Source organism: Herpailurus yagouaroundi, unplaced genomic scaffold (assembly GCF_014898765.1).
Source record: "Herpailurus yagouaroundi ecotype Mexico unplaced genomic scaffold, PumYag 67525, whole genome shotgun sequence".
Classification (NCBI taxonomy): domain Eukaryota; kingdom Metazoa; phylum Chordata; class Mammalia; order Carnivora; family Felidae; genus Herpailurus; species Herpailurus yagouaroundi.
The window spans coordinates 706,079-727,167 of record NW_024420331.1 but is presented as its reverse complement, the minus strand read 5'-3'; the positions used below and the strand labels follow the sequence as shown (position 1 = coordinate 727,167).

The 21,089-nt window shown below is 46.8% G+C and overlaps 1 protein-coding gene across 1 annotated transcript; it reads left to right on the top strand.

The window, feature by feature from the left end:
- Window positions 1-4,732: 4,732 nt before the first annotated feature.
- On the top strand, window positions 4,733-19,769 carry TLR8 (toll like receptor 8). The gene is made up of 2 exons (XM_040467610.1): window positions 4,733-4,836; window positions 16,613-19,769. The coding sequence occupies exon 2, from the start codon at window positions 16,619-16,621 to the stop codon at window positions 19,736-19,738; it is 3,120 nt and encodes a 1,039-aa protein (XP_040323544.1). The 5' UTR covers window positions 4,733-4,836; window positions 16,613-16,618; the 3' UTR covers window positions 19,739-19,769.
- The last annotated feature ends 1,320 nt before the right edge of the window (window positions 19,770-21,089 follow it).

Sequence of the window (21,089 nt, the reverse complement as noted above, 5' to 3'; positions counted from 1 at the left end):
TGCCTCCTCCCCTGTTTCTCATCTTCCCCTTCCACCCTGCCTCCCCTCCTTCCTTCTTCATCCTCCTCCTCCTCCCCCTCACCCTCCCGCTCCTCCTCCACCTGGCTCTGCTGTACACGTTGTATGGATGTAACATTTGACTTAACAAATCTCCTATTGATTGACATTTGGCTTTGTCCTAATTTTTAACCTAAATTACAAGTAGTGTCACAACAAACACCTTTGGAGGGGAAACAACACCTCATGAATGCCCACACCTTGTGCCTTGTGCTTCTCTTTGGAAAAAGGTTTGTTTTGTCTCTCTCCTTCTATCGTTTTAAGCAGGAACATTCACCTTTTATTTTATATATATTAAACATTTTTTTAATGTTTGTGTATTTTTGAGAGAGAGACCGAGTGTGAGCAGAGGAAGGGCAGAGAGAGAGGGAGACACAGAATCCGAAACAGGCTCCAGGCTCCGAGCCGTCAGCACAGAGCCCGACACGGGGCTCGAACTCACGGACCGAGAGATCATAACCTGAGCCGAAGTCGGCCGCCTAACCAACTGAGCCAGCCAGGCGCCCTTATTTTATATATGTTTACAGACATATGCATATACAGAGAATCTTAACCTAGCTCGGATAGTCATTTGGTTTCTTTTTACTATTTAAGCAAACCTTTTATTGCAGGCTGCTTTAGATTTAGGAAAGAGTCGCCAAGATCGTACAGGCAGTGGCTATGCAGCCCACACCCAGTTTGCGCTGCTGTTAGCATCTTCCGTTACTGGGTACGTTTGTCACCATCGATGAACCAATATCGACACGTTATTATCAGTTAAAGCCCGTACTGCATTCGGGTCTCACTAGTTTTCCCCTGACGTTCAGAACACCACATGACATTTAGTCGTGGCGTCTCCTTGGGCTCCTACGAGCTGCGACAGCCGCTCAGATTTTCCTACTTTTTGATCACCTTGCCAGGTTTGAGGATTACCGGTCCGGTATTTCGTAGATTACCCCTCAACATGGGTTTGTCTTTCCCTTTTTTTTTTTTTTTACAGTTATTTATTTAATTTATTAAATACAAGTACGTGTTAAGCTACATACGGGTTCACACTGAGATCTCCAACCAACCCAGTGGCGCGTGGTCCCTTCTAGTTGAACTTTATAAAGACTCGCCCCTGCCCAATGGCTAATGCTTAAGGCTTTACGAGCTAGAATATCCTCTCCGTCCCACTGCAGGCCCAACGGGACGGTCGCACAGGATGGTCTTGTTTCATCAACCAACTCACTCAGCTGTGCGGCCATCGGTGCACACTGCCCCCCCCCGGGCCCTGGCCCCACAACCCGACCTTGACCCTGCCCCCCCATCGGTGTGTCCGCCAGCCTCACTCTCTTCTCGGAAGCAGTTCCCTCCGCGCCTCTGTGGGGTTTGGGGCAAACCCGGGCAGCTGCATCAGGCCTCCTTTGCCCCAGAACTCCGCACCACTCTCGGCTAAATTCCAGACACAGCCTCTTCCTACGACTCCAGATGGGCTGTGAGGAGGAGGCTGCCCCTACTCCCGATTCCGAAATCTTACCTGTGGCTTTGGAGCCTCTCCTGAACTTACCACAGGCCAAGCCTTGTCTGAGACCCAACTGGCCTCCCTCTCTGTTGTGCTGTTCCCTGACCATCCCGTCCTCTTCAGGCTGGGTGAGTGACGCCCAGTCGCCGAAGAGAGAAACCGGATGATGAGGACATGTGAACAGAAGGGGTGTGGAGGAGGGACGCGGAGTTGGCAGGAGCCAGAAAACTCCCCCTCCTGCTCTTGTCAAAATGGTGATGGGAGGCTCGATCCCATTTGGCTTTTCGCTGTGGGCCTTCCTGAAGGGACGAGTCAAAAGCGTGCACAGCAGAAGCCAAGTGCTGAGTTCTGATGTTCCTCTCTACTGTCACTGCTCTCTTGACCTTTGCCTTCAGTTCCCACATCCCTGCAAGAAGGCGACCTTGCAGCTCTAAAGTGCTATGGCTTCTTGTGCCGTCTTGGCCCGTTACTTGAGACACTGACCTCAGGAAACACAGGAATGGGTTGCCGCTGATGGAGAGACAGGTTTTCAGGTCATTGGTTTATAACCTGGGACTGTTTCAAGAAGGGAGTTTGCAGGGGACTGCTGAGACCTTGCCCTGCCCCTGCTTGTGCAGTCAGACATTCTGTTGAAAGGGCTAGTCCTATTCATCAGGCTGAAACCAGCTTCCATTTGGTTTAGCTGAGCCACCATGTACAGTTGCACAGGTTGTTCACTGCTCAAGACTGGTTGGCCATGTGGGCAGACGAGGCGGTAATCCAGCCCTCCCTCTTCTTACCTAGCTCTGTGCCCTGATCTGGGGCTCTGATAAGCCACAGGGAGAGTGCCGTTAGCTAAATTTTTCATCCAGAGGGCTGCCATTTTCATTTTTTTTTTTTTTTAAACTCACTTATTTCTTGGAGAGACAGAGTGAGCAGGGGAGGGGAAGAGAGAGAGAGAATCTCAAAGCAGGCTCTGTACTTGGGTCCAAACCCATGAACTGTGAGATCATGACCGGAGCCAAAATCCAGAGTCAGACACTTAACCGACTGAGCCACCCAGGCGCCTCGAGATATTGTATAGACTACACTTTAAGCTTTTGTTTGAAATGAGAAATAATAGTACAAATGGAGAACGGTGGTTGGGAATGAGCATAACTGGGCAGGTGTAATTACGAGTGCGAATACCGCGTGCTCTGGAAGGGTGGGCCAAGGGAGTCGGGAGTCAGGGAGGAAGGAGGAGTCAGGAAAAAGCTATGGAACTGTCGGGAACAGGTGTGGGAGGACCATGAGATGGGCAGTGGCTGCTACCTGTGACGGAGTCCTGTGGCCCTTCCTGCCTGTGTCTGCGCCGACCGGGAAGGGCCGCCTGCTTGGGGCCGCCTGCTTGGAGCCACCACGGGAATCTTCACCGGGACTCCCAGTCGCGGCCACGGCACCCATGCGCTCGGGGTCTCCGCGCCTCGATGCCCAACCAGGATGGGCTCACATCAGATCCGGCCTTTGTGTAGAGGAATCCTCTTGTGCATTTCTTCATCCGAATCCCTTCCTGAAGACCTGTTCCTTTTACGTGACTCCTTCCACGGTAGGCTTCTCTAGAGCTCATGTTGATTTTCTTTGGTTGGTTGGTTGGTTGGTTGGTTTTTGACAAACAACGGATGCCGGGTACCTGGTGCTGTCCTAGGTCTTGAGCCTTCTGTAGGGTTCCACGGTGTTTCTGTATGTGGCACTTTGCTGTGGCCTTGACATGGCAGAGCCATCCGCTGCCCTGCGAACGCTCTGGTGCTCGCTGACAACAGAGGAGAAGGTCACGGCCCAGAGGTGAGCGAAATCCACGACGAGAGGGTCCTGATCATACTATCCCTACTCGGTGAGTGTTTACTCTGGGCCGGGTACTGTTCTCAGGGCTCCACAAGCGTGACTTATTTTTATCCCTGTTTGAGAGACGGGAAAACCGAGGCTCCGAGACGCTCATCTGGGGTATGTATGTTGCCTCACTGGACTGCTTCATGGCAGATCGTCTCCGTTTTGAAATAAAGACCTGTGTCAGCATGCGTGGCAAGGGGAAGAACAAGAAGGTGGTGGCCAAGACTTTGTACCCTCACGGGGCAGGGCAGGGAGAGCAACTTTCCACGTGGGACTAAACTTCTGGTTCGCGGCGACCGTCCTGTCCTGGTGTCGATTTCGTTTTCATCTTTCATGGTTACTGGTTGTGCGGATAAACCTGTAAGGACTAGACCCAACCAGGCGCCCTGCCTTCCGAGATCCCAGTCGGTCTGTCATTCACTGGCGTTTCGTGGCCCGGAAGCCAGGGCATGCGTGTGTCTGGCTTTTCTCGAAAGGCGGACCCGCTCTTCAGCCTGAAGTTCAGCCCACTACGAGTAGTCACGTGCCCTTACTTTTTAAAACTTGATTCCTGAGCAAATGGTCCCTGATCTCTGGGCTCACTATCATGAAGGCTTCTGGGAAGGCCCTGAACCGCCAGTGTGGTTTCTTCCAATTCAAGGAGTATAGGCCATGACAAAACACCCTGCCCCATTCCAAATGGTTCTCTTGGCCCAGGAGTCAGCAAATGTTTTCTGTGAGGTAAAGATTTCAGGCTTTGCGGGTCAAGAGGCACGTTGAACGGGCGCGTGGGTGGCTCAGTCGGTCGAGCGTCCGACCTCAGCTCAGGTCATGAGCTCGCAATTCTCCCGAGATGAGAACATTCTGTCTAACCGGAGCGTAAAGCTAGTGGCCTTTATCAGATTGATTGCAAATGTTTATTTGTAAAAGTTATTCTTTACCCCCACCCCACATCCCGGGCTGGGTTTGGCCCACGTGCTATAGTTGCTGACCCCTGTGCTTAGGCCTTCTGAGAGCCCCAAATCCAACTCACTTATCAATCTGATAAAGACCACTAACTTTACGCTCCAGTTAGACGGAATGTTCTCATCCCCTGAAAGGATGCCATTCTTGTCATTATTAGACCTACAGGACAAAGAAGTGCCCCCAATTATTATATTTGGGATTTTAACAACTAAAAACTTTGTACCAGTTATGTAAATCATTTTACAAATGACTTTTCCACCCTGAATTTCAGTTTTGAAATTTTAAAGCACAGTCAATAAATGATTTGGCAACAGTTAAGAAATCGCAAGTTCCCTTCTTCCCACATCAACTTCTGCAAACCACGTGAGAGGCTCCGCTGATGGTAGGGCAGCCAAGTTCAGGAAGTTGGTCAGTTTCTTTCCCCAGAGTGTGCCTACTGCACGCAGGGTACCGTCCGCCGTGCTGCAGGTGACGGAATGAGAAATTAAGACGACGACAGAACAGCGGTAAGCCACTTCCACTCTTTTAGCAAGTGTTTCCAACAGAATACATGGTTTCTGACTCTGGAATGCGGTTCGGTGGCGAATGGTGTGAACCAAGAAAAGTGATGAATGGGGCCGAGGGGTATAAAAAAAGGTGAAGAATCGAAACAATTCTAAAGGTAGGCAACGTGGCCTGATAGGCAGTCAGTTTCGAAAATCAAATGCAGGGGTCTTATTAATTTGCACAGGACAGCAAGCATGTTCCAAGTTGGGAGTTGACGATCACTCTCTGGTCCTGCCAGAAGTGATGTCCTCTTCTAGAACTGAAGGGTTGGAAGTCATCGAGTGGGTGGAGAAGTGTTTTTCCTTTGCTACCTCCGCAGAGAAGGGCAAGCTGTGTGATCTCACACGCATGAGTCACTTCGTGGGGCTTAGGCAAAGCCTGGAATTAATATACTCCTAGAAGCTTAGTGTTCAAAATCGCTCGCTGCTTTGCTTGCTCAGTATGTTGAGGCAAACACATTACCACTTCCGCGATTGTGTTCCACTGTGTTCGACAGCGTTTAGATCTAGCAGGTGCTCAGTTTTTGTTATTGTTGAGAACTGGCAGATTGAAAATCAGACTTTACAGTTTGAAGAAGTGATGCGTTTTCTTCTTTTTTAAAGTTTATTCATTTATTTTTGAGAGAGAGAGATAGAGCGTGAGCAGGGGAGGGTCAGAGAGAGGGAGACACAGAATCCGAAGCAGGCTCCAGGCTCCAAGCTGTCACGGCAGAGCCCGACGCGGGGCTCGAACCCACGAACGGCGAGATCATGACCTGAGCCAAAGCCCGGTGCTTAGCCCACTGAGCCACCCAGGCGCCCCGTTTCTTGGCTTATCTCTCCGTTTCTCTCCCCCCCACCCCGCCTTTGCTCATATGTTTGGTCTCTTAAACTTCATACGCGTGAAATCATGTATTTGTTTCTCTCTGACTTATTTCACTTAGCATCATGCCCTGTCGATCCATACGTGCCATTACAAACGGCAAGCTTTCATTCTTTTTTATGGCCGTGTGAAGTTAATTTTTCAATCCAGGTAATGCCCATTTTAAGCTTATTTATTTATTTATTTTGAGAGAGAGAGAGAGCATGAGCACGAGCAGGGGAGGAGGGAGAGAGGGAGAGAGAGAGAATCCCAAGCAGACTGCACTGCCAGCACAGAGCCTGACGGGGGGCTCGAACTCACGAACCATGAGATCACGACCTGATCCGAAATCAAGAGTCGGACGCTCACTTGACCGAGCCACCCAGGTGCCCCGCATTTAATGCCCCTTTTAGATCTTGAAAGTAAATTAAGTCTGTACCGAGATTTTATGGTGCTTTATAAGATGACTACAGTGGCCGACACAGCCGGTGATCCATATGGAAATGCAAACGAAGTTATCCAACTGCTACCTGATACTTGTAAGCCGCCGTGGTGGCCGCCACCAATATAATTGTATTATAAGAAAGTGAAAATAGGGGCGCCTGGGTGGCCCAGTCGGTTAGGCGTCTGACTTCAGCTCTGGTCACGATCTCGCTGCTCGTGGGCTGGAGCCCCGTGTCGGGCTCTCTGCGGTCAGCACGGAGCCTGCTTCGGTTCCTGTCTCCTTCTTTCTCTGCCCCTCCCCAGCTCGTGCTTTCTCTCTCAAAAATAAATTAAAAGATACAAAAAATTAACAACAACAACAACAACAAAGAGAGTGAAAATAGAATAGTAATAAAATCAGACTAAGCTTGTTCAAATGCCCTGCCTCCCTCCCACGGGTGAAGGGTATCTCAGCAGGTGCCCAAGAGGAGAGCCATGGCCTTGCGGCAGCACCGGATGGCTCTTTGGTCCTTTCCTTCAAGGGCACAGTCCTTTTTCAGAGGGTGAGGAGACCCCAGGAAGACCTGAAGCGTATTCATCAGTCCCTCGGTTTGATTTCAGAAAGCAAAAGCAAAGCTCCAAGTACACCTGACCTGAAAAGCCGAGGCTGTGGCTCAGGGGGAGGGCAGGGGAGGCCTCTCGTTCTCCCCTGGTGGCCCCCTCTCATCCTGTCATGTACGAATCCTAAAATCTGCACGGCGTGTGTGAGGGGGAGGCAGGCAGGTGGCAAACCCAAGCTCAGGGGGGATCGAGGCTATAAACGCAAAGTAAATCTGAACGTACAGCCTGTTGGTTGTGGATCGACCTTAGCAAGTACAGGCTGTGTTGACTTCTCGGACGGTTACACGTAGCTCCTGGTGGCTGCACGCGTCTACCATCACTGGGTTCCAGTTGTTCTCTGGATACAGAGACGCTGAAAGAGCCCGGGGGCACTGCCACTTTGCAGAAAGGCAAGGCGGATGATCCGCCCCAGGCGTTTGGATCCGGAAGGTTCCAGGTATGGCTCCGAGGTCTCTGGTGATAATTGAAACCAGATCCTTGCCGACCAGCTGCTTGCTGCCAGCCCTACCGATTTGCTAACTACTCGGGGATCTCTAGGCTCAATTTCAGCTCTGCCACCTACCGTTGGTGTGATCTTGGGTAAATTAGCCTCTCTGGGCCTCGGGCTCCCCATCTGTAAAATGGAGGCTTCAGACAGCACCCACCGCTCCGAGTTTTCTGAGGACGAAATACAAAAATGTGTGACTCACACGGGTGCCGGTGGTTGCTTCATGACAAAGCACTTCACAGGCGCTCCCGACTGTATTTCCAGGGATTCACATAGCGTATGATTTTTCATATTTGTATGCACAGGAAATCAGGACCCGTCTCTTCACTGATATGTGCATCTCATGTGGCTGTGACTTCTTTTGGCTTCCAACGCTGTTGGTGAACCCATCAGATGTGGGATGGATCAAACAAAACATCTTTTGATTGCTTGTCAGTTTCATCGAAGGTGACAAGCCCTATCTGCCAACCATTTCTTTATTCACTTACTTGCATAATGTCTCCGTGGGCAACAGAGTCCCCTGCAGATGAATCAGAACCCACGAAAAATTAGAAATCTGTCCCGTTTGGCACAAATTCAGTTCTGGTTGAATCCCACATCGTACCTACACAGCTAAACGATTCAACAGGGGGGATTGATCATGTTTTATAATCAATAGGTTCTCTGGACACTTGACCACTAGGGGATATCAGCAGGTCCCATCCTGAGAAAGGGGCACAGCTCAGGAGATGGTCTGAGGCAAAGGAAGCCTCTGAAGAGGGAGACGGGGGGGAGGCATCATTGCAAAATGGCCCTTTGCAGCCTAGGAAGGGGATGTAGAAAAATAAAAGGCTGTTGATTCCAGGACGGCAGCTTTAGCGCCCCTCCCCAACCCTCGCACACTATTTTCGCCCTAGGTTGTGAAATTGTGTGGGACAGCCTGCGGGATTGATTTTAGCGTCACCCGGCGGGGACACTCCCTTTGCATCCAGCACGTTCTCTTGCTGTCCTGCCTACAGCCCTCACCCCAGGGGGCTGGGTCCCTGGGGGTGGCCCCTCACCTCTGCCTGCCTCTCCTCAGCCAAGGCAGACTTTTCTGAGCCGTCCCGCACACCGCACCGGTCTTCTAAAACTGCGCTTTTGGTGTCAGTTGGGGTCCAAGCGGAGAAGGAAGGTTTGAGGGGGGACCGAGATGGGTTTGTTTTCGTTGTGGGATTCGGTTCCTTCAGAGCGCGAAGGAGAGAACTGGCCTGTGGTGTGCCCGTGGACCCAACCAAAGAACTGATTATGCACAGAAAAGAGGAAAGCGGTTGTGAAATAGTGGCTTCCTCGGTAGCTGTATTTGTCAGGGAAGGGGAAGTGAAGCAGGCGTGTGTGTGTGTGTGTGTGTGTGTGTGTGTGTGTGTGTAATTCACGTGCTTTCTGTAACAGGTCCTGGCTTGTTCTAAGTGTTCCAAGGCAGCACCCAGTTAGCAATCCAGACCGCGCAGACCCAGTCACCTTCAGCGGGGCGTCTCTCAGTTCTGGAGGCCAAAAGTCCCAAATCAAGGTGTTATCGGCACGATTGGTTCCTTCCTGGGGGGCTCAGAGGGAGAAGTCCCAGGCAGGTGTGTCCCCAGCTCCCCCAGCCCTGGGTCCGAGCCCCAGGACAACATCATAGACAACCAGGGCTGACTTCTTTTCAGAGACCTTGTCTTGTCTTTTCAGAACGCACGGGGCCTCGGCCCAGTGAAACTTTAAAGAAAGGTTTTGTTTTCTTTAAAATCGGGAAAATAACAGAATGCAGCCTAGCTTATGTTTGTCTTTATACCAATGCGGTCATAAAATACCATTTTTTAATGATTTTTTGACTGGAGGAAGGGGCCCCCAAGGGCCAAAGTGCTTTGGGCCCATGAAAATCGTCACTTGGCCCCGTTGACAAGCACACTCTACTTTCCGACTTACCAGATATGCCAAGGAAACTTCAGGAATTGCCAGTGTGTCCCCAGTGAAGGAGATTTAAGTATTGATCCACAATCCCTGATCTGAAACCTGTGGGCCAGCATGGTGTCAGAGTTCAGAATGTGTATTTTAGCAAGACGGTGCATAGATGATACCTTACAAAACCCTTCTGATGGGCCCAGGTCACGTGCATGGCTATTTCTGCCCTGAAACAAGAATGGTCCCGCTAAGTAGATAGATAGAGATTATAAGAGCCTTAGGTCAGTTCCGGTCAGGTTTTGCTACCAAATAAGTTACAAAAAAACAAACGAAGTCTTCCGGTGCTCAGATTTTTTTTTAGGATTTCAGACTTGCAGAGGTGGGGGGGGGGGGGGAGACTGAGAATCTGGGCAAGGGAAGACCTGCACTGAGAAAATAAACCAGGAGCGCCTGGGTGGTTCCGTCAGTTGAGCGTCTGATTTTGGCTCAGATCATGATCTCAAAGCTCGTGGGTTCGAGCCCCCATCGGGCTCTGTGCTGACAGCTCGGAGCCTGGAGCCTGCTTGGGATCCTGCGTCTCCCTCTCTCTCTCTGCCCCTCCCCTGCTCATGCTCTGTGTCTCTCTCCTTCAAAAGTAAATAAACTTTAAAAAAAAAAAAAAAAGGAAAGGAAAGAAACCATAAACCACTGACTTGGGGGCCAGAAGGCACGATTCTATCAATCCCTATGTCTGATTTTTTTTTTCCTTTGTCCTTGTGTCGATAGCTCTCATGGTAGGTGATTCCCTTAGGTGATTGGTACCGGCTATTATTTCATACTCACGGCTGGGGCACCACATAGCTGACTGGCAGCTCCAGGTTCAAGGACGGGGCTTCCCAACAGATGCGTCTCAGCCCAAGATGAACGCCTGCGAGTCGCTTTTGGTCAGAGCGTGCCAATGTGATCATAGATGTTTTCTGTGGTGCAGGGCTGAGACCAGGGTGAGTAGAGTGAGACACACGTTTGGGTGCAAAATTTAAGGAGGAGAGGAGATCGAAAAGCTCAGTAATGAAGATACGTAATATTTTAAGGTTCTATTTAAAAAGTCAAACTGGCCGACTCCAGCCTGCAGACCAGTTGCCTGTTTTATGAATAAAGTTTTATCGGCACCAGGGCTGGGATCAGGGTGAGGCGAGCACAGGGCGCCTTGCGAATGCAGGCTTGCGTTCTGCCCTTATGTCAAGTGTTGACTATTTAGCCCACCCGGGATTTTAAGTTGTGAAACCCCCGTTCGTCCTTGGCGGTTCACCCCTGCCTTCACTTGTGCCCAGAGTCTTGAACCCGGGGCTCCGGATTCAACCTTTTGAGTCACTGTCAGGGAGGGAGGACTGGGCCAGAGGGGGGTGGGGTGGACAGCAGAAGTAAGTGTCCTTTCTTCTCTCTGCCTCAGGTTCGCTTTTATTTGCCTAGTTGCACTTTCTATCTTACTTGCACGATTACCCCCTTTCCCCTCAATCGTATCTGCAGAGTTGCCATTTCTCTTCTGCCGGGCGGGATGGCTTGTTGCGCGTTGGTGGGAGGGTGTTTTGCTCGTTGGCGACACCTTAATGAGGCGAATTCTCCCTGGCGCCCTTCTCACTCCATCTGGGATCCGGTTCCCTCTGAAGTTCTTCTGGAAGCACGACTCTGGGTACCCCAAGACAGGGGTGTGGCCAAGAGGGGGGGGGCGGGTCTCGAGGGTCTCCTCAGCTCCAGCTGGACGAGTGAGCTCAGGTTCACTCTGTCCGCCCTTGCCCAGTGGCCTGCCCACGGGCCTCAGCCCAGCACCCCGGGGAGATGATGGGCCTTCGCCGTCCGTTCGCCTCTCCCGTGGATGGGGAGGCTTGGCCGGTTGGGGATTTGTCCTCAGCTCTTGCGTCTTGCGTCTCTTCCGATTGAGGTTATGTGGAACCTATCAACTCCCTGTTCTTCCCTCAGGACCCTTGGAAGGGTGGGGTTAGGAATCTCAAGCTCCTCGCTCACAAATCCCCAGAATATTCTGATCCCTTCTATGGCCCAGCTTTCTGGGAGGCCTTTTTCACCCCGAAAAGAATGATGAATTTCAAAAAGCTCGCCTCCTCATCTTCAGTGCCTCCTAGAGGCTTTTCAGCTCACTTGTTCCTTGTATGAGGGAGACCCTAGCACCTGGAATTAGACGCGGAGGCCTTAACTTGAGGCCGCACGGGTCAGCCCTGGCCGCCGGGCCTGCCCAAGTAACCACCGAAAAATGCCTCCCCTCCCATCGTGCTAAGGGAAGAGTCTACCCTCTGTTCCTCGTGGGCCGCATGTAAACATTAATTTTGAAATGTTTGTGAATTTATCATGAAAAATGCCAGCAGAAACCTGACAGGCACTGCCTCAGCCAGGTGCTGCTCGTATGTGCCTTTGGTGTGATGGGACCAGAGTGGCACGTGGCTTGTGTGGTCTTCGTCCCCAAGACCCATCGCCCCAGTTGCATCAGGAGAGAAACGACAAATTCCAATGGAGGGACAGTCTGCATAACTGTCCCGTTGCTTGTTGTTATTGGCCTCCATAGTAACTCCCACCATCTATCACACTCTCAGTTACCGCCGTGAGGGTCTATCGTTAGGACCTGCTTCTAGGAATTGCTGAGTTTACATTGATTGACACTTTTGATAACTATCACAAATTTCTTTCTGTCTTAGAGGTGGCACTAATTTAGATTCCTACCAGCAAAATATGAGAGCACCTGTTTCTCCACATCCTCATCTACACAGTAGAATTGGTAAAAAATGGTATGTCAGGGTACGTTTTTGAGTGAGGTCGAATATCTCTTCCTATCCTTATGAGCTGTTTGTGTTTCTTTTTTCTGTGAGCTGTCTTTGAATATATCTTCGTCCATTTTTCTGTTGGGTTATTTGTCTTCTCACTTATGCATGAAATGTCTACGTATCAAATATCTTACTTCCTTATCTGTGATATAAACTGCAAATATTTCCTCCCAATTTACTGTTTCGCTTTTGGCATTGTTTACCAGGTTTTCTGTGAGGCGAAACTCTTAATTTGCGTGTGGTTGGATCGGTCAGGTTTTTTTTTTTCCTTTTTTGGCCTCTGTTCTCTTTTTTGTTGTTCTGGAGTAGATAGCGCAATTAGACAATGAAGATACATTTGACTGCATAAAGGGTGTTAGGAATAGAATCATTATTTGCAGATAGGTTAATTGCTTACCCAAGAAAGTCACATGGGGAAACAACTATTCGAAATAATCAGAGAACTTAGTATAGTGATCTGGCATAAAATTAAGTTCTAGAAATCAGTAGTGCTAATGGATACCAGCAAGGACCTATTCAAAGGTAAAACGAAGTGATCCATTCACAGAAGGAGAATAAGGAGTAGGACTTGCCCCATCGGCTACTAACATCCCCTCAAACTGTCATTCTTAAAAACATGTGGTTCTAGCACATCAGTGATGACCAGATGGATGAAGCAGAGAGTCTAGAAATAGATCCAAATACGCAGGAAAGTTAATATATGATAAAAGGAACATATCGGGTTGGCGAGAACAGCAGTATTCAACACACGATGTTGCACCTCAGTGAAACAAAAAAGCAACCAACTGAACGGGAGAAGGTATTTGCAAAAGGGTATGTTCAATAAAGGGATGATATTCCAAAATATATAAAGGACTTACGCAACTCAACACCCCCCCAAAAAAATAAATAAATAATTTGATTAAAAATGGGCAGCGGACCTGAATAGACATTTTCCCAAAGAAGACATCTGGATGGCCGACATCACTCATCAGGGCGATGCAAATCAAAGCCGCCATGAGATATCACCTCACATCTGTCAAAGTGGCTAAAATAAAACACACACACACACACACACACACGAAAAAAACACGTTGATGGGGATGCGGAAAACAGGGAACCCTCATGCACTGTTGGTGGGGATGTAAATTGGTGCAACCGATGTGAAAAATAGTAATGAGGTTTCTCGGAAAATGAAAAATAGAAATGCTATATGATCCAGGAATTTCACTACTGGGTCTCAACCCAAAGAAAATGAAAACACTAATTAAAAAAAAAAAATACACCTCTATGTGCATTACAGCATTATTTATAATAGCCGAGATGTGGAAGCAACCCAAGTGTCCATTGATAGATGAGTGGATAAAGAAGATGATGTCGTGTACACCCACAGCAAAAAAAAAAAAAAAAAAAAAAAAAAAAAGAATGACCTCTTGCCATTTGCGACAACATGGATGGACCTAGCGGGTATTATGCTAAATGAAATAAGTCAAAGACAAATTTCACGTATATGTGGAATCTAAGAAACAAAACAAACCAACAAATAAAAGAAACAGACCCATAAATACAGAGAACAAAGTAGTAGTTGCCAGAGGAGAGGGTGGAGGTTGGGGCATGAACAAAAGGAGCAAAGGGAAGTGGGAGCTACAGGCTTCCAGTTAATAACTGATGAGAAGGAAAGGTACAACGTGGGGAATAGTCACTGGTAGCGTCATAGTGCTGCATGGTGACAGATGGTGGCTACCTTGTGGCGATCACATACCGTATAGAATTGTGGAATCACTATGCTGTATGCCTGAAACTAATGTGACATTGTGTGTCAACTATATTCAATGAAAGTAAATAAATAAGTAAATACAAAAATGATGTTGGGGCAACCAGATCTCCATGTAGAAAAAAAATAATAATGTGGGTCTGCCCCTCACGTTTTATGGTAAAACAATCCCAGTAGGATAAGATATCTCCATGTGAGAAAATGAAATCATAAAACTACTAAAAGAAAAGATGAGAAAATTGTTGATAGAACCTGAAGTGTAGAATATCCTTTATGGCGTTCACTTCCCTGGATGATCTGATTCATACATGCGTACTTGTACAAGTTCATACGTGGCTATACTTGCCACAACTCCCAAGTTCATCCTTCGATGAGAACTCTCCTCTGAGCCAAAGGGGCATATACGTAACTGCCTCCTGGACATCACTGGGAGGTCACAAACTCAAATTTAACATGTCAAATTAATATTATTAGAGGCTTCCAACAATACCCATTTATTAGCTCAAATTTCTGTAGGTTAAGATGTGGCTGGATTCTGATCTCCAGGCTCTAAAATAAGGATCTGTTTCTAAGTTCATTCTGGTTGTCAGTCTGTTTTAGTTCTCTGTGGCTGTAGGATGGGGGAGAGGGCCTTTCCTTGCCAACTGTCAGCAGAGAACCGCTCTCATCTTCTAAAGTCTGCCTGCATTCCTCGTCGGTGGCCCCCTCTGCTTTTAAGTCAGCAATAGTGCATCAAATATTCTCCAGCTTCGGGGCGCCTGGGTGGCGCAGTCGGTTGAGCGCCCGACTTCAGCCAGGTCACGATCTCGCGGTCCGGGAGTTCGAGCCCCGCATCAGGCTCTGGGCTGACGGCTCGGAGCCTGGAGCCTGCTTCCGGTTCTGTGTCTCCCTCTCTCTCTGCCCCTCCCCTGATCATGCTCTGTCTCTCTCTGTCTCAAAAATAGATAAAAACATTAAAAAAGCATTTTTTAAAGGCACATGCAATTAAATTAGGCCCATCTAGATGATCTCCCTTTTGCCACATGACATAGCATAATTACAGCAGTAATACGAGGGGGCAAAGGTGAGAGGGGCCATCTTGAAATCCTGCCGACAAAACCAGATAAAGCAGGGATTTCTTCTGGTAAAAGTAGAACATTAGCCAGCAGCATCTAGATAGTGCTGTATTTGGAAAATAGCCAAAAGTAACTGCAAATGCCCTGGGAGTCCTGTTTCACTCTACTGTTCATCTCATAAGGAGCTGGCTCTTCCCTGACTGCTATAAACTGGCAACGATGATTGATCCTCTGAATAATCACCATCCACATAAAAATCTTTCACGGCAGAATAAGGGTGTGGCAGTGACTATTCATTAACCCTAAATTTTAGAAGAATTCAAAAAGGGAGCTCTTACCTGGCTTAACTCACAATAAGGGCATGAGTTGGGCGTTAACGAAAAATTTAATTTTGCGAAGGTTGGTCTCCATACTCCGTGAAATAAGATTTTGAGGGTTCTTTTGATCACAGCCCTCATCAGACCAATCACATGAATCTGTTTATTGCATTGTATAATTACCAAAAGCAAGATACCCAGCCCTCTAGAAGAGAGAGTTGCAGAAAGTGAGGCAGTCTACTAAGTGTTCCAGAGGATGTCTTCCCTACCGAAGTTTACAATGCTGGCCAACGAACAGCCATTAATGCCAATGTTCATATGATAAGGAACATATGAGTTCTAGTAGCCAGTCCACAACATTTTTTTTTTTTTTGAGTGCTGTCTGCATGTGAGGTACTGTTCTGGCACGAAGACTTCAGAATGAGATTGCGTAGCATGATGGCTACTGGTTAAAACATGATGTTGGAATCAGGATGACTGGAATCCAGCTCTATGACATGTCGTCCTTCTGAAAGCCACTGAAGTCTCTGAGTTCATTCCTTCATCCACAAAACGTGGATAATATAGGACCTATCTCGTTGTGTTGGGACGAGCATTAATGTGGATAAGAAAATGTTTATGGTTAGCACAATACCTGACACTTTGTTCTGCTTATCAACAGAAGGTGTCCACTTCCTTGTCGTGCGGGAACATAAGAGATCTTGATACATGCCACCAGAGAGGTATGGAAAAATTGCAGGAAATGCCAGTAAGAGATATGGTTGTGTAGAGAGATGGCTGTGGAGATAAGGTAGAGGTGACTCTGGCTTGGAGATCTTAGGTGATACCATAATGAAACCTGGGTCTGAAATCTCCTTGGGATGGGCCAACTTTCCTCAAGAGTTATGCTAATAGGCTGAAGCTATGAATATATAACTTGCTGTGCTACAGCTCTAGCATGAACCATAGCAATGGGCCAGCATCAGACATCTTATGCTGATGGGGCATCTTGATGAATGCCTCCGCAAAAACTTCCCAGGCTTTCTCATCATCATCATCTCAGATAGCTTCTTCTCCAACTTCTTTTAGCACCGTGAAGCTGAATGCAGTGAGCCATTCAAATTGTTCTGACCTTCGGGGCTCCTGGGTGGCTCAGTTGGTTAAGCGACCGACCTTAGGTTAGGTCATGATCTCGCAGTTCGTGGGCTCGAGCCCCACGTCAGGCTCTGTGTCAGCTCCGAGCCTGGGGCCTGTTTTGGATTCTGTGTCTCCTTCTTCTCTCCATCCCTCCCCTGCTCATGCTCATGCTCTGTCTCTCTCTCTCTCTCTCTCTCTCTCTCTCTCTCTCTCTCAAAAAGTGAATAAACATCAAAAGAAGAAACAATTTAAAAAAAATATTCTGAACCTGACTTCATGCAATTTGCTTAGTTGTTAAGGAAACTCACACTTGGAAACACATGCACAGTGTGATGAAACACTGTTAATTTCATCATAAAATGCCTGGTAACTACTGCTTCTCTAACATTGTGCCTCCACTTTTGATTTTCCCTAGGAAAACATGACCCTTCAGTCTTTGCTTCTGACCTGCCTTTTCCTGCTGATCTCTGATTCCCATGAGTTCTTCACTGAAGCAAATTATTCTAGAAGCTATCCTTGTGACGAGAAAAGACAAAATGGCTCTATTATTGCACAGTGCAATGACCGTCGACTGCGAGAAGTTCCCCAAACAGTGAGCAAATATGTGACAGCACTAGACCTGTCTTATAATTTCATCACACACATAACAAACGAATCATTTCAAGGGATGCAAAATCTTACTAGAATAAATCTAAACCACAATGCCAATCAACAGCACCTGAATGAAAACCCTGATATAAACAGAAGTGGCATGAATATTACAGATGGGGCATTCCTCAACCTACAAAATCTAAACCAGCTACTGCTTGAAGACAACCAGTTAGACCAAATACCTGCTGGTTTGCCGGGGTCTTTGAGGGAACTTAGTCTAATTCAAAACAACATAATTTGGGTGGCTAAAAAGAATACTTCTGGACTTACGAATCTGGAAAGACTCTATTTGAGCTGGAACTGCTATTTTCGCAATAATTGTAATAACAAAACTTTCGACATAGAAGATGGGACGTTTGAAAGTCTTACAAATTTGCAGGTGCTGTCACTGTCTTTTAATAAACTTGTCCATGTGCCACCTAAACTGCCAAATTCCCTAACAGAACTTTACCTTAGCAATGCCAAGATTAAAGTCATCAGTCAGGAAGACTTCAAGGGATTGACAAATTTAAGAGTGCTAGATTTAAGCGGGAACTGTCCAAGGTGTTTCAACGCGCCATTTCCCTGTACACCTTGTGAAGGAGGCTCTTCAATTCAGATCCATCCTCTTGCTTTCCAAACCCTGACGGAACTTCGCTACCTAAACCTCTCTAGCACTTCCCTCCAGAAGATTCCTGCAATGTGGTTTCAAAGTATGCATAATCTGAAGGTGCTACATCTGGAATTCAACTATTTAGTTGACGAAATAGCCTCTGGGGAATTTTTAACGAAACTGCCCTCCTTAGAAATTCTTGACCTATCTTACAACTATGTAAAGGCGAAATATCCAAGATATATTAACATTTCTCAAAACTTCTCTCATCTGAAGTTGCTCCAGACATTGCACTTGAGAGGTTATGTGTTCCAGGAACTTAGAGCAGAAGATTTCCAGCCCCTCATGAATCTCTCAAACTTAAAGACTATCAACTTGGGCATTAACTTTATTAAGCAAATTAATTTTACCCTTTTCCAAAATTTCTCCAACCTGAGCATCATTTACTTGTCAGAAAACAGAATATCACCCTTGGTAAATGATATCAAGCAAAACGATATGAGTGGTTCCTCTTTTCAAAGTCATATCCGTAGGCTACGCTCAGCAGATACTGAGTTTGACCCACATTCAAATTTTTATCATAACACCAACCCTTTAATAAAGCCACAGTGTACAGTTTATGGCAAAGCCTTAGATTTAAGCCTGAACAGTATTTTCTTTATTGGGCGAGAGCAATTCAAAGCTTTTCATGACATTGCCTGCTTAAATCTGTCTTCTAATGGCAACGGCCAAGTGTTACACGGGACTGAATTTTCAGCTGTACCTCACGTCAAATATTTGGATTTGACAAACAATAGACTGGACTTTGATGATGATAATGCTCTCAGTGACCTGCCAGAGTTAGAAGTTCTAGATCTCAGCTACAACGCACACTATTTCCGAATAGCAGGGGTAACGCACCGCTTAGGATTTATTCAAAATTTAACACAACTAAAAGTTTTAAACTTGAGCCACAACAGCATTTATACTTTAACGGAGCAAGACCTGAGAAGCGTGTCCCTGAAAGAGTTAGTTTTCAGTGGAAACCGCCTTGACATTTTGTGGAACGCCGAAGGTGACAAGTACTGGAAAATTTTTACAAATCTCGGGAATCTGACATGGCTTGATTTGTCCTCAAATAACCTTAGGCACATCCCGAATGAAGCTTTCCTTAACTTGCCCCAGAGCCTCACCAAACTATACATAAGAGATAATGTATTAAATTCCTTTAACTGGACACTGCTCCAGCTGTTTCCTCATCTCCAGTTGCTCGACTTAAGTGGAAACAGGCTGTCCTCTTTGACCAACAGCCTCTCTAAATTCACGCCTTCTCTTCGCACGCTGCTACTGCGTCGAAACAGGATTTCCCACCTGCCCTCCAACTTTCTTTCTGAAGCCAGCGGTCTGATACACCTCGATTTAAGTTCCAACCTGCTGAAGATGATCAACGAATCCACACTTCAAACTAAGACCGCCACCAACCTAACCATTTTGGAACTAGGTAGGAACCCTTTTGACTGTACCTGTGACATTGGAGATTTTCGAAGATGGATGGATGAAAATCTGGATGTCACCATTCCTAGATTGGCAGACGTCATTTGCTCTAGCCCGGGGGATCAAAGAGGGAAGAGCATCGTGAGTCTAGAGCTAACAACTTGTGTTTCAGACACCATTGCAGTGATATTGTGTTTCTTCACGTTCTTTATCACCATCACGGTTATGTTGGCTGCCCTGGGTCACCATTGGTTTTACTGGGATGTTTGGTTTATCTATCATGTGTGTTTAGCTAAGATAAAAGGCTACAGGTCTCTTTCCACATCCCAAACTTTCTATGATGCCTACGTTTCTTATGACACCAAAGACGCCTCTGTTACCGACTGGGTGATAAATGAGCTACGCTTCCACCTAGAAGAGAGCGAAGAAAAAAATGTGCTCCTCTGTTTAGAGGAAAGGGACTGGGACCCGGGCTTAGCCATCATCGATAACCTCGTCCAGAGCATAAACCAAAGCAAGAAAACAATATTTGTCTTAACCAAAAAATATGCCAAAAACTGGAACTTTAAAACGGCATTCTACTTGGCCTTGCAGAGGCTAATGGATGAGAATATGGATGTGATCATATTTATTCTGCTGGAGCCAGTGCTACAGAATTCTCAGTACCTGAGGCTGCGCCAAAGGATCTGCAAGAGCTCCATCCTTCAATGGCCTGACAACCCCAAGGCGGAAGGTTTGTTTTGGCAAAGTCTGAAGAACGTGGTCTTAACTGAAAATGATTCACGGTATAACAATCTGTATGTTGATTCCATTAAACAATACTAACTGATGTTAAGTCATGGTTCACCAACATAATAAAAATTAATTATCCCAAAACCCAGTGGCTTAAAATAACACAACTTGTGATCTTACCGTCTCTTGGGTCAGGAGTCCAGGTGAGGCTTGGCTGGGTCCCCTGCTCAGCATCTCTCAAAGGCTGTCAGCAAGGTGTCAGGGAGGGACCAGGCCTCTCCCGGGGTTAGGATCCACTTCAAGCTCAAGCATACGTGGTTGTTTTCAGGATTCAGTTCCTCCTGTGCTGTCAGTCAAAGGCTGTGCTCCGCCTCTGGCCACGTGGACCTCTCCCACACGGCAGCTTCATCAAAGCCAGCAAAAGACAGAGGTTGCTAACAAGATGGAAGTCACCATGTTTAGTAATCCAATCACAGAAGTGACAGCCCATCATTTGGGCCATATTCTATTAGTTAGAAGTAAGTCACAGGTCCTGCCTGCTCCATGCGAGTTGTTCACCTCAGTTCAGAGAAACTAGTCCCTGTCCAAAATGGACAGTTGTAATGGCCTTGGTTGGTCTGCCATCTTGGTCATAGATTGTGAATACCAGGAGGCAGAAATTATCGTGGGCCATCTTAACGGTTGACTGCTATACCTTCTTTTCAAATATCTAAGAACTTTTGTAACTATAACTCATGGTTCTGATGTTAGGTTGCTATTTAGATTTACCCTATATCCATGGCTACATGGTTATATTGTGCTGTGGCTGCATTAGTCTCTTTTACAATTACTTATATAAATGTTGGCTACGATACTTGACCTCTAAAGTTTAGATGGCATTTAAAGGCTAAGATGGATATTTTTAAGTGTTTTTTTATTTCTTCACCATTTTTTCAAAAATTCTGCGGCCCAATTAGAAACATTTGGAATATCTGTCAATTGCCGTTGCTATAAATCTGGAAACAAATGATTAAAAATGCTTCATTTCACATGATGCACATATGATAAATATACGGTAGGGGAATGGACCTGTAATGTAAAAGAAATTGCCATCTACACTAGGTTTTTGAGAATACTTTGAAAAAAATCTTTGGTAAAAATGATGGGGGCGGGGGTTGCTGGTTTAAGCGTCCGACTCTTGGTTTCTGCTCAGGCCATGATCTCAAGGTTGGTGAGACTGAGGCCAGTGTTGGCCTCTACACTCATAGTGCAGAGCCTGCTTGGAATTCTCTCTCTCTGCCCTTCCCCCCACCCGTGCTCATTCTCTCTCTCTCTCTCTCTCTCTCTCTGTCTCTCAAAATAAATAAATAAACATCTTAAAAAATCAAAGGGGAAACGGTTTTGATGAAGTTTATGCATTAAAGTAATTACTAATAGAAAAATTAATTCTACCTTTACTTCCTAC